Raw genomic sequence first — 14,038 nt, 5'->3', positions numbered from 1 at the left:
TAGTTAAAACACAAGATGATAGATAAGGAGTCTGAATCTTGTCACATGAAGTCAGGGAGTTAGTGGGCCTTAAAGGGTTGCATTTCTGCATGTAGCCAAGACAGGAATATAGGTGAAAGGGGAAAGAAACTAGTTGAAAGGGGACATTATACCAAAACCTGAGATGAATGACTGTATTTTAGTATACGTTACCACCCCTTTGCTAATATATATTTGACTTAAATAGTTCCATGACCAACCCAATTAGACCATATAGGGTCAAAGGAGGAACTTATGATGTAAGCCTTCGAAACCGCTAGGGGGCTCCGAGGAGCTCCAGTTCTTTATGTCTCATGGAAGAAAGAATTCAGAGAAAGGCAAAGTGGTAGATAAGAAGTGATTTATTAGAATAGGATGCTTGTGAGGCTTTTTTTGTTTTTGTGGTACGCGGGCCTCTTACTGTTGTGGCCTCTCCCGTTGCGTAGCACAGGCTCCGGACGCGCAGGCTCAGCGGCCATGGCTCACGGGCCCAGCCGCTCTGCGGCATGTGGGATCCTCCCGGACCGGGGCATGAACCCGTGTCCCCTGCATCGGCAGGTGGACTCTCAACCACTGCGCCACCAGGGAAGCCCTTGTGAGGCTTATAAGCAAGAGGGAGAGAGGGTGCTGCACCCGGAGAACTTAGTGGGCTATGGTTTTATAATCAAAGGAAAAGTTGGGGGTGGGGAAGACCACCATCTTCCTCATTCCTGAGTAGACGTCACACTTTCATCATCAGTTCCTCCTCCATGTCGGCTGGGGGACTTTTCTTGTCTCTACATGGTCAAGCCAGGACTGTCATGGCACAATGGAAATAAGCAAAAAGGCAGTAACATATGCTAAAAATGGTTAAATCATTTCAGGTTTCAGTATAATGTCACCCTTTCTTTATATTTTTGTTTTTAATGTGTCCAGAGGAGCATGTCCTAGGAACCAATAACTTACTGAGCTCACTGGACAGGATGTGGGTCTCATATCACCATTGTTTTATTGTTTGGGGGATGTCTCATGCTCCTGTTGTATGGTTTTATTGCTAAGCAAGTCTGCTTGGTTTTGTGGTTAAGCAAACCTGCTTTCTTGAGTAATCATTAACTTACAGGAGTCTCCGATACTTTTTTATCTACTTACAATCCCCTAGTGGGATTAACTATTTAATTACCTACTTTGCTCCTTTACTCTGTCCCTATCACCTTGACATCTACCAAATAGTGAGGAAGAAGGTGGTCTTCTCCCCTCCCTACGTTTTGTTTGATTATAAAAATATAGCCCTCTTTGTTCTTGGGGCTGCCTTGCCTGCCTGTTTGTATCTCTCACAAGCGTCCTATGTATGCTAATAAACTCACTCTTTGCCTGCCACTTTGCCTTTTCTGCAAAGAGACAAAAGAACCTGAGCTTCGGTAAGTCCTATACGAGGTGAGTGGTTTCAATTAAAAGACAGTGGGTTCGAGGTCCCTCCTAAAGTCAGGGGTCGTGGGTTCAAGTCCCATCTGAGATGGAGTGTGGTTTCCCTTTTCCCTGTTGACACTCTTTGATCATGTTTTTTTTTTTTTTTTTTTTTTTTTTTTTTTTTTTTGCGGTACGCGGGCCTCTCACTGTTGTGGCCTCTCCCGTTGCGGAGCACAGGCTCCGGATGCGCAGGCTCAGCGGCCATGGCTCACGGGCCCAGCCGCTCCGCGGCATATGGGATCCTCCCAGACCGGGGCACGAACCCGTATCCCCTGCATCGGCAGGCGGACTCTCAACCACTGCGCCACCAGGGAGGCCCTGATCATGTTTTATAGGTTGTGTTTCCACTATGATTTCCTAATTAATACCCAACTGCCTCTTCTTAGTATTATCATGTCAGTTCAGAGCTGCATTACTTCCCTCCAGAATTATTTCTAAACCTACCAGGTCTTCTTACTTCAGTACACTTATTCATTCATTTAATATTTATGGTGTTCTTGCTGTATGCCAACACCTGTGCTAGATGTTTAAAAGGCAAAGGTGCTTTCCCTCCTCCACGCTGCCGCCTCCTTCTTCTGCCACTCCTGGTGCTGCTTGTGTGCTCTTTTGATGCGGACCTGGCACCTCTTTAGTGAAGCGGCAGCTGAGGAGACTCTGGCGCTCGCCATGGCTGATGAAAAGCCCAAGGAAGGAGTCAAGACTGAGAACAATGATCATATTAATTTGAAGGTGGCGGGGCAGGACGGTTCTGTGGTGCAGTTTAAGATTAAGAGTCATACACCACTTAGTAAACTATTGAAAGCCTATTGTGGATGACAGGGTATGTCAATGAGGCAGATCAGATTCCAGTTTGATGGGCAGCCAATCAATGAAACAGACACACCTGCACAGTTGGAAATGGAGGCTTAAGATACAATTGGTGTGTTCCAGCAGCAGACAGGAGGTGTCTACTAAAAAGGGAACCTGCTACTTTACTCCAGAATTCTGCTCCTCCAGACCAAGAAGACATTCTCAATTAGAAAACCGCCATTTGGTTCCACCACATCCTGACTACTACAGTATAGTTTTCTCTATTCTTTCATTTTCCCCTTCCCCCTTCCTTTATTGTACATAAAGTAACTGGTGTACGTGCACAAGCATAGTGCATTTTTTTAAAAGTAAATGGCCAATGGTATGTTTTGACCGACATCAAATGGAGATGGGTTGGGGAAAAATACTGGTTCTATGAAAATACCCCCTTTTCTCCATTAGTGGCATGCTCATTCAGCTCTTGCTTTTATATTTCAGTAAGTTATTTTGCTCTCACTGTTTAACAAAAAAAGAACAACATAAAAATCCTTGCATACCTTGTTTGATGGGAGAATTTTAATGCTTTTCATTTATCACTGTAAAACCAAGGACAATTTTATAACTTTTTTGTATGTAGCTGTTACAAGTAGGGCAATGTCTTTAAATTACTCTAAAAGAAATGAATCCTAGACAGTTTTCCCTTCAAGTCAAGCGTCTTGTTGTTTAAATAAACTTCTTGTTCAAAAAAAAAAAAGGCAAAGATGAGTTTACACTGTTTAGAAGAGACAAATAAACCAATAATTATACCATAATGGGAGAAATGTTAGATGAGAACATTAGATGAGTATAAAGCAGCCAGATGATGAAAACAATTTTTTTGCTAAAATAAGGCTTTTTAACATTATCCTGAAAATTCTGGAACACGATTGAAAATGTTCAAGCAGGGGATAAAATTTAGACCTGTTTAAGAAAGGCTACTGTGGTCAGTGAAGGGATTAATTTGCAGTTAAAGCAAGCCTAGAGGCAGCAATACCAGTTACGAGGCTAATACAATAATCCACCATCCACACTGTTGCCAAATTAAATTTTCAAAGGTGTCTCTCTTCACAGAACCCTAAAATGTTGAGTTGAAACATAATTTACAGATATTCTAATTTAGTTCTCTCATTTTATATGAGGGGAATGGAAGCTGAAAAGAGTAAAGGGATTTGCCTGTGACCTCATAGATAGTCATTGTTCGAACAAATAGTGCTAGGACTTAAGTCTCATATGTTGTGCTTAATTCTTCCCAAAAATCTTCATGGATTTCCACTCCACAATTTAATTAAATACAGTTACCCAAAGCCTTGTCTCTTTTCCCCTCAGAATCCAGGTCCTATTACCTAGATGGACAAATCTCCCCAGGGGAGTCTCTATGGTTTTCAGTTCCCTCTTAGTTCCTGATCTTTGGGATTCCCTGGAGCTCAACTCTGCATTTTATTTATTTATTTTTAGTTAAAAGGAAGCTTTTATTAACAGGAAGGTTTTTCTTAATTCATATAAGATCCATCTTTAATATTAAATAGGATAGTATACTCCATAGTCCGAGTCTAATTCTAACCCATGAACACTTTATTCCAGTTTAGTCCTCTCACATGCTTGCAATGTTATTTATATTTTAACAGGTAAAAGCCATTAACTACTAGCTACTTAACTAAAAGTAACTACACTGGAAAATGAAAATTTATAGAATTTTGTCATTAGATCAGAGTAAAAAATCAAACAGGATAAAATTTTGTTTAGAAATCTTTATCATTAGGATATTCTTACACTTTTCAGAACAAGTATAATTTTCAGAAATTATACAAGGCAACTTATTAAATATCAATATTTAGCAATGTTTTGTTTTGTTGAAATGTTATTTTAATTGTAAAAACCATCTCCGGTTACCAAAAAAATCAAAAATCTTATTGGCTTTAACTTGCTTTTACTAATGTCCTAAGAAGTCTCAAGCTAAACAATATTTTAAGTAGAAAAACAATAATTTTCAAATAGTGTGTTATACTATTTTTGTGGTTTATGTACATATATTAACTGGTTTCTTTTATAGGGAACCTGACTAGAAGTTTATCACTTTAAGTACTGTGAAATAAAGGCAAGAGCTCATCACCTTCTAACAAAAATAGTCTGTATGCAACAATTCCCAGTATCAAATATATTCTTATTTATTTAGTGGTGGATAATTAATTGCCTGCTACAAAATACAAAACAAAATACATTTACTGGATTAGTTTTCAGATTGCAGCTGCCCTCTGGCATCCAAAGCAAGGATTTCCCATAAATAAAAGCTGCAAAGCAATTCACCTACTGGTTAGTTTAGGTCAATGCTTTTTTTCACCCTATTATTATTTTTTCTTCTCCACGGCCCCCATCCCCTGCAGTGACACGGTATTATTAAAAACATCAAGTCCCTGGAATTTATGCTTCAGAGCAAGACATCATTTGAGTAATTTCAAATGATGTACAGCTCTTCACGTAAAAAAAGATGTTTTGTGGTCATAATTAACTTCAAAAAGTAATTAGATTCAAATAACCTGGCATATCATGCTTTAGCAATTTCAGAACCATGATTTTGACACATGGCAATTTATAAGTTAGGCAAATGTGAAATGCTAAAAGATGTGAACAGCTGTTCTTCTGTTTAACTTTAGAGTGCTGCAAAATTCTGGCAATGACTTTTTTAGTTAACATAACCAGCCAAAGATACAGCATACTAAGTCATAAAGTACGAATCCAAGGAAGGTAATACCTTTCCTAAGTTACAAAACTTTGGCAAATAAATACAGTACTCTTTAACACAATAAAGTATATTTTTGTTGGTGTCATTTATTACTTTCGTGATAGTTTTTACTCAAAAAATGTTAAGTACCAAATTAAAATATTGTGATTTTTAATGGTGGTTTATAGCAGAGCAAATTATTTTATACAATCAATGTCTTTTTAAAACTATACAGTTTCTCCTTTAAAAGTGAGTTCCCTCATGCAAGGTCTACAAGTTTATTGCAGCAGGGTAGTCGTGGGTATGTAAGAGGTGGCTCTGCTTGGTTCTGGGGTTGGCCCAAAACTAGGTAGAGTTCCAATGCGTGAAAAGCTTTAAAATTCTACCTTAAGGAGGTTTAATCAGTCAATATCAATTTTCAAGTACTTTTCAAAAATTGTTAAATTTTCACATAAATACTGGAATCCTCAAAATCAGGCAGTCATTTCAGACAACACTAATTTCAGCCGATCCCTTTTATTTAGAAACACTGCACCTCTTGGTTTTGATCAAGTCACATAGTCTTTCTTCAGCTTATCCAAAAAAAAATTCTACCGAAAATATAGTTGTATTTTTATTTATCTACTTATCTTTAAAAATTTATTTATTTTATTTATTTTTGGCTGCGTTGGGTCTTCGTTGCTGTGCGCAGGCTTTCTCTAGTTGTGTCGACCAGCTTCTCATTGCCGTGGCTTCTCTTGTTGCGGAGCACCGGCTCTACGCGCACAGGCTTCAGTAGTTGGGGCGCGTGGGCTCAGTAGCTGTGGCTCGCGGGCCCTAGAGGGCAGGATCAGTACTTGTGGCGCCCGGGCTTAGTTGCTCTGCGGCATGTGAGATCTTCCCGGACCAGGGCTCGAACCCGTGTCCCCTGCATCGGCAGGCGGACTCTCAACCACTGCGCAACAAGGGAAGCCCTGTATTTTTTTAAAATAACAAATAAATATACTGCCAGCTTGTAGAGACCTGGGGAACTGGGTGTTGTTTATCAACTTTCATTATCATTTCTTCACAAATGCTGCTGCCGCTGTTGGTGTCCTTATGCTCCCTCTTGCCGAAGCCGTCAATCCCTCAATTTCAGCATTTAATTTATGTATTACTCACTCCATTGCTTCTCAGCCTTTATTAGCATTTAACGGTATCGTACTTGCCATCAGTGCTTCGAGGTTAACTGCCGAGACTGACTCCTTTCACGGTAATTATGGCTTCTTGAGTCAAAACAGTTTTTTCTGGGTCTTGAGGCAGTGGTTTGTATGTCTCTCATCTACTGAAACCATATTTGTAAATGAGATATTAGTAGATTTAATTTCCATTGTTTTCTCTACGGGATCCACTACAGAATGTTCTTGCACATATGTTTTGGTTCTTGCTGCACCAATAAGAGATTTCACAATGGAAGGCTGTCCCCACTCTGTGCTGAGAAGTCTATGGTTGTGCAGCTTTCCAGAGGGATCTGTGTGTCTGTCCAATGCATCGACTCCAACCACACTCGGGTTCACAGGGTTTGGGTATTTCTGCATTGCAGCTGTTGTAACAGTTTCCCATGGGTGGTCAGAGACGTGCTCCGAAGCCCAGATCTTCATGGTGCCGGCGGCCCGCGCGGTGCCCAGGCGTCGCTAGGGCACAATGAAGCAAAGAAGCCACGCTTGCCCCCGCCCCGCCCCTCAGCCGCCAACTCTGCATTTTAAAACATACCATATTTCTTCTAGCAAGTTTGAGTGTTCACAGCAAGAGGAATCTTAGGTTATCTTGTCCAGAATAATCGCTATATGATTACTTATTTAATGCCTGTCTTTACCTCTAGACTGCAAGCTTCCTGGACACGTTCTGAGTCACTACTGTTACATGCAAGATCTAGCATAGTGTTCACATATAGTAGGTATTCAATGCATATTTGTAGAAAGAACGAATGCGTAAATGACTATCTAAATATTCATTCAACAAATGTTTATGAGAGCCTACATTGTGCCAGAATAGAGTAAGCTTACCGATGATTATGCATTTGGTTAATATTTCTTGAGTTAGAGTGAGTAGCTAGCCATTTGGGAGAGAGGGAAACTGGATTTCTCCCTTACTCCTGGGGGACGGTGATATAAATTTTAGGTGGATTCAAGATTTAAAATGAAAACCAAAAATGTAACAGTACAACAAGAAAGCACAGTAGAACGTGTTTAGAATTTTGACACAAAACCTAAAAGTAGTGACCTAACAATTTGATAAATTTTCATACATAAACTTTAAAACTTTTTGCATGGAAGAATACATGGAACAGAAACATAGAAATTAATAAGAATCTGGTGTTGTAGTGACTAGAATAACTTTGCAACCAACATGAAAAGTCAAAGGGCTAATTTTCTTCCATGTAAATATTTACAAATATACAAACTACAGCCCAGCAACACATTACCAAAGCGGGTTGTAGACTGGAAGGAGAAGTTCTCAGATAAAGATACATGGCTGGCTTATAAACATAGCAAAACATGTTCTGCAGCATCAAAATTCAAGTTGAAACAACACTTGCCATTTTTAGGCTATCAGAAGGACAAATATAAAAAAGTTTGCTAATTCACACTGTTGGGGGAGTGTGGAAAAACAGATATTTTCTATGGGTATTTGGTTGAATTGTTATGATTTCTATAGACTGCAAATCGGTAATCTCTATCAAAAATTTAAAAGTTCACGTTCTTTTGCCTCACAGTCCCATTTCCAGAATTTTATTTTACAGACATACTTAATAATATAGATATACTATATAGATATAGATATAATTTAAGTATGCAAAGGAATGTTCAAAGATGTTCCAATTTCACTTCATTCCCTATTTTTGCTATATATTTCTCCATAGCGTTTATACTCTTCTAAGATGCTTTATGATCTATTTGTATGATTTATCTGTACAAACAGATATGATCTATCTGTACGAACAGAATCATACCATTGGGTATGGTACGCTTCTGTTTGTATAAATGAAAAGAGATGTAGTAGCTATATATAAATACAAACGTATGTATATGGACACATTTATACGTATGTATGTATACATGCATAGATATGCACATATACTTCTGTGAGTGGATGAGTAGATAGGTAAATAGATAGCTACACTTATTTCTTTAAAGATCCTGATAACATGTGGGTTTGGACAAGGAGACTGGAGAAATAGGGGTCTGGGTTGGATAAAACCTTACTTTTAAAAATATACTTTATGTATAACAACATTGTTAATCAACTGTACTCCAATATAAAATAAAAAGTTAAAAAATATACTTTATGTATCTGTGTTTTGCTTTAGAGTATACAATTAATTAAAATATCAACATCTGTTGAAATGGATATATATGTATATGTTCTGAAATTGAAGATAGCTCAAGAGAGATGTAGGTCTTTAGATGACAAATTATGGGTGTAGAATCACAAATAATTTTGAGAATAATTTAAGGAAGAAAATAGGACATATCTGAATAATGGTGTCTTAACACGCAGATCATTCCAATGTGCTTAAATTCAAAAATAATATCTATACTCTGTCCCATTAGAATGTTTCAGTCTTATAAGTATTACTTTTATTTTTTTCCAAAAGAAAATATTAATAGGGGTTATCTGGGCTAGGAGATTATGGCACATTTCTTCTTCTTTGTATTTCATTGTATTTAAGAAAGAAAAAAAGAAAGAAAGACAGAAAGAAGGAAAAGAAAGAAAGAAAGAGAACTCAGTATGTATTATATTAGAGGGAAGTATGCTTTAAAAGAAGAATTTAAAAGCCAAATGCAGAAGAGTAATAGGAATCTGTAAGAAGAGTATAGGATTAAGCTAAAAGCTCTTTACAAACATTGGGTTAAAATGGACTTTTAAAATTGTATGCTTGGGCTTCCCTGGTGGCGCAGTGGTTGAGAGTCCGCCTGCCAATGCAGGGGACACGGGTTCGTGCCCCGGTCTGGGAGGATCCCACATGCCGCGGAGCGGCTGGGCCCGTGAGCCATGGCCGCTGAGCCTGCGCGTCCGGAGCCTGTGCTCCGCAATGGGAGAGGCCACAACAGTGAGAGGCCCGCGTACCGCAAAAAAAAAAAAATTGTATGCTCATATTTTTCACTGAAAAAGAAATTGAAAATTCTGTTGGTGGAGATAGATAGTGCTACATTATCTTAGGACTGAGCAGGAAGTACAGCTTCTCAACTGCAGTTTTGTAATATCTCCATCAAGAAGAGTAACTTTCAAGACCAGAATAAACATTAAGAAGTACTTGAATATCCAGATAGTTTAAGAGATTGTTACTGTTCAAGTGTAACTAATTGCTTCTTGTTTGTCTTTTCTTCCCCCCACTTTTAAATGAGTTCACTTCTTTTGGCCCAGAGGATTGAAAATATTTATGGAATTGATCTCAGAACCATTGTAATCTTTTAAAAATTACGGAGACCAGTTGGGAAAGGCCTGAGAAGGCTATAGGTGGGTAAATGTTTGATTAGCTTTGGAGAAGCACATGGATTTTGGAAACTACACATCTACGACTGATATAAATTCCAGGCACACTGTAGAAGCTTGACGCTGGACCCTTCACAATCAGGCTTTAATTTAAAATACCCTTTCAGTCATCTATCACTAGGTCTTTTGTGCATCCTCCTCTCTAGTTACACAAGGTTGTTCATCCTCTCCAAGCTTTTTCCAACTCCATTCTTGGGCTCAAACTCTTCCTCTCACTATGCATTCCCTTCCATCAAGTGCTGCCTGTAAAAACCCCACTCTTCACTTAAGGTCTATTTCAAAGGCCCCTCAAATGAACCTCACGCTGGAATTAATCTCTTTCTTCTTTGCTCCTTTTGTGTTCTATGAGCACATGTATCATCTAATGCAATTGTCCTACTAACTTAGTTGTATACATATCACTGAGTCATAAAAGTTGAAACTGGAAGGCAGGGGTCTGAGATAATCCTATTTTCCTCACTATATTTGTTTTGAGGGCAGCATCAAGTCATATCTGGTTTTTAAATCTCTGACTTGACTCCTTCCTTCATCATCTTGTTTTCGACCAAAAACAATCAAAAACAAAAAACAACAACAAAGAAGAGTTCCTGTGTAAAGTTTCCTGCATTATTGCACCCTGTGGTACATTTTATAGATCTAGTTAAAGCTTTGATATCAGAGCCATGTACAATTTTAGGTTTATCTAAAGACATTATAAATAACCATGTGGATTTTAGGGACATTTTTCAGATTATTAGATGGCACTTGGTTTTCACTAGTTATTTTATTACCAAATCATCTGGTCAAAGCAACATATATTGGGCATTTACTTGTTTCTTACTTTAAACTTAACTAACTACATTTAAATATTAAATTAAACACACTAAGTCTCGTGTCATTCTTCTGGAATGGTGTAGGTGCATTTCTAGGAGCAGTGTGTCAATTAAAAAAAGTTTGAAAACGTATTTTGTCTCACAAAACGGGAACTCCTACCGTTGACTCCTAGTTATTACAGTTGATTTTAAGTTATTTTGTAATTTTATCCCAGTAGGTGTCAGTACTGAGTTAAGGCAAAAATCCTTTTTCCAAGTGTAAAATTTTAATTAAAAGACTGTAAAAGGTTCAGACGATGATGAAGAGACCGTTAGTGACATCATTTATTTCTAGAGGGTTCAAAACTCATTCTTCATTTCTGGGGGGTTCAAAAGAGACGGGGTCTCGCTATGTTGCCCAGGCTGGAGTGCAGTGGCTATTCACAGGCGCGATCCCACTACTGATCAGCACGGGAGTTTTGACCTGCTCCGTTTCCGACCTGGGCCGGTTCACCCCTCTTTAGGCAACCTGGTGGTCCCCCGCTCCCGGGAGGTCACCATATTGATGCCGAACTTAGTGCGGACACCCGATCGGCATAGCGCACTACAGCCCAGAACTCCTGGGCTCAAGCGATCCTCCTGCCTCAGCCTCCCGAGTAGCTGGGACTACAGGCGCGCGCCACCGCGCCCGGCAAGCACAGACCGCGAGAGAGAAAACTAGAGGCTGAGGTGTGGTGACGTCATCAGCTGTGCTCGCCTAGATTATTTCCAAGCTTCCTCTTCACGCCCGCGAAACAGCGTAGCCACACTGCGCACGCGTCCTTTGTCAGCACTGCCTTCTGGGTAAGCTGTCTCAAAATTTTGAAGAGCGCCTGCGTGCGTTCCGTCTTTCCTTTTGCCTTGTTGCAGCCGAGAAAGCAACATGGGGCACCAGCAGCTTTACTGGAGCCATCCGAGAAAATTCGGCCAGGGCTCTCGTTCTTGGTGAGAAACAGAATGTAGCTTCAGGGAAGGGTTGCTCTTGGGCGCGACGCTGCTTGAAATGTACCGTGGAGGAGCCCGCGGGCGGCGCGGCGTGGGGAGACGGAATCGTAGTTGTGTCTGCCGCCATTACAGGCCTGTGATGGGTCTGTGGAGACCGGCAGGCAGTGCGGGTGGTGGCCTCCCGAGTGCCGAATACTTTGCTTTCTGCGACTTGCGGTAACGCCATCTCTTTCCTTGCAGCCGCGTCTGCTCAAACCGGCACGGTCTGATCCGGAAATACGGCCTCAATATGTGCCGCCAGTGTTTCCGCCAGTACGCGAAGGACATCGGCTTCATTAAGGTACGGCCGCCGACGCCGTGCTCTCCTGTGTCCGTGAGGGGCCGACGAGCGGGTAGTTCGTGGTGTGGGCATTTGACCAACGCCGCTTTCCTCTTGTAGTTAGCAGGGCCCTTCCTTGGTAGCGGATGACACTGTTGAGAGTTTTGGCAGTCACGTTAATAGAATGGGGGGAGGTGAAGGCCTTAAAAGTAGACTTTCTCATTCCTTTTTACCCACTTCTGACAGTTTTAGGTGCTATGTATAATGTTGCATAAAATTACTTTTCAGGAACAATTAAGTACTAAATCTCTAATCGTATCTAGCTAATTTTAGCAGAATACATACGTTGTCCGCTGCCCTGAAATGTTGGATAGGGCCGTGCAGTGGAATGAGTTTGAGGTTTGGGGCCAGGTAGACCTTTTTAGGATTCAGAGATCTGAATCCTAGTCATGTGACTTTGGTCAAGTCACTTAAAGCTAAGTTTTTGCCTGTGAAAAATAAGTGGCAGGGTTGTTGTAGAAATTAATGTATATATGAAGCTTTCTTGGCTCCTAAAAATCGCTTAAATGCTAGAAGTGAAAACTAATTTCTTATTGGCCTTTTGAGATACAAAATAAGTCACTACCTTTTTATTCATAGTTAGAGCTCAAAAATATCGGGTAGAACGTATCTGTTAAAATTAGGTGTCCTTATGTTTTAGTGTTACAGTGGATCTAAGTTGTTTAACGTGAGGTTTCTGTGACAGGAACAAAGTATCTTAAACTTTTGGCTTTGACCAAATAAGAGTATGTTTAGTGTTACTTTGTGGAAGTTCAAATAACTTAGTTGGAGGTAGTAGATCAGACAATGGCCCCAAGCCCGGTAATTTTGTGTCCCATTTTTCAGAGGTTAAGATTAAATGAGTTCATTTGTGAACGGCTACTTAGAATAGTGTTAGAATTTGCTGCCTACTTAATGACCGTCCTGAGCTTTTGGTAAAGATCATTTTATGTAGTAGTGTTTTTCTAGCGGGAAATGTCTTTGATGGTAGAAGTGGGTATACCAGTATTAAAATTCACTGTCTAAAATATAATTGTTGAAATTTTTGGTAAATATTTAAGTTCTTTAGATCTCCATAACTAGTTGGGGTGGTCAGATTTCCAGTTTAAACCTCATTCTATAATGAACCATTTTTTTCCCTGAGAATGAAATGGATATTTAAAGCATTATGCATTAATTCATTTCCTATCTGCCTTTTTTTTTTTTGCAGTTGGACTAAGTGTGAACTTCTTGAATGGGTCATCACGCATATCTACCTTCCTCAGAAACAATACTAACTCTTTGTATATAAAATAAAAATTTTAAAACTTCAGTTATGAATGTTTTTCATGTGAATGTAATAGCCAATTGTTCATAGAAATCTTTTAAAAATTATCTTCCGTGGATTCGTCTTCACAGTATGTGTCTTATTTTCCTTAAGTTATATAAAAGTATTCTTGCTGGACTCTGATAAATCCCAGTTTTATTTTTATACTTAACATCTTCTGTTCCATGAAGTGCCCACTATATATAGGAGCATCCAGCATATAACCTGAGACAGATTGTCTTTTGAGTAGTTGACTGGCTACAGTGAGCTGGGCAGTGAAATTAAAACTATTGAAAATTGATTTTGAGAAAGAAGGCTAGCACTAAAACCTGCTCTGAGCATTTACCTGGTGGTGGCACTCCTAGCTTTTGGTATAATTAGTAAAACTTGTAAATTTCTCAATTATTTGTATGTGGAAGGGGTGGGGTGGGGAGTGATTAAAAGTAAAATGGGTCTTGTGAGCAAAAGTAGATCTTAGTGGGGCAAGGGTAGAGACAGGGAAACATTGGAATATTTTAGGCAAATGATCTTGGCTTGGGCTAGGATAAGAGTAGTTGAGGTAGTCACAGTGACCTCTTGAAGAGGAAGAAGACCGGATTTGCTGAAAGATTAGTTGTGGGAGAGCAAAGGATGACTCCCAAGGGTTTTGGCCTGAGCAACTGGAAGGGTAGAGTTACTATTGAGCTAGGACTGAGAAGTTGTTTTAGGAAAGAAAAAGTTCAGCTTATGGCATATTAAATTCAAAATGCTTATTAGACATTCACGTGGAGCTGTGAAGTAGGCATTTATCTGGAGTTGACAGGAGCTTGGGACTGGAGATTCAACTGGTTGTCCTCAGTATGAATAATAGCTGCTATTTGTGGATCTCATCCTTGTGACTGGATGAGATCTAAGCCCTAAAGTCTAAGGATTGAATAATACATGGAGAAGACTGTTCTGGGTTATTCCAGGGACAGGTGGGAAGATGAGGATTCAACAAAGTAGACAGAAGGAGGACCAAAAAGTGGCATACTAGAAGCCAAGCAGGACGTGATCAACTGTAACTGCCTCTTAAAATTGGTTGTTACAATGTC

At 39.6% G+C, this 14,038-nt stretch overlaps 1 protein-coding gene and 2 pseudogenes across 3 annotated transcripts; 2 read left to right on the top strand and 1 right to left on the bottom strand.

The window, feature by feature from the left end:
* The first annotated feature begins 2,130 nt into the window (after positions 1-2,130).
* Positions 2,131-2,418, top strand: LOC307049763 (small ubiquitin-related modifier 2-like; annotated as a pseudogene). Its single transcript has 2 exons — positions 2,131-2,272; positions 2,342-2,418. The product of its transcript is annotated as a small ubiquitin-related modifier 2-like (transcript).
* Positions 2,419-6,048: 3,630 nt separating this feature from the next.
* On the bottom strand, positions 6,049-6,636 carry LOC307049765 (PRELI domain containing protein 3B-like; annotated as a pseudogene). Its single transcript has one exon. The product of its transcript is annotated as a PRELI domain containing protein 3B-like (transcript).
* A 4,550-nt stretch (positions 6,637-11,186) lies between these two features.
* RPS29 (ribosomal protein S29) lies at positions 11,187-12,971 on the top strand. The gene is made up of 3 exons (XM_079699536.1): positions 11,187-11,301; positions 11,542-11,641; positions 12,870-12,971. Exons 1-3 carry the CDS (start codon positions 11,240-11,242, stop codon positions 12,876-12,878), a joined length of 171 nt encoding a protein of 56 aa, XP_079555662.1. The 5' UTR covers positions 11,187-11,239; the 3' UTR covers positions 12,879-12,971.
* The last annotated feature ends 1,067 nt before the right edge of the window (positions 12,972-14,038 follow it).

Source organism: Hyperoodon ampullatus, assembly GCF_949752795.1.
Source record: "Hyperoodon ampullatus genome assembly, chromosome: 3".
Lineage (NCBI taxonomy): Eukaryota > Metazoa > Chordata > Mammalia > Artiodactyla > Ziphiidae > Hyperoodon > Hyperoodon ampullatus.
This window is presented reverse-complemented; position numbering and strand designations above follow the sequence as displayed.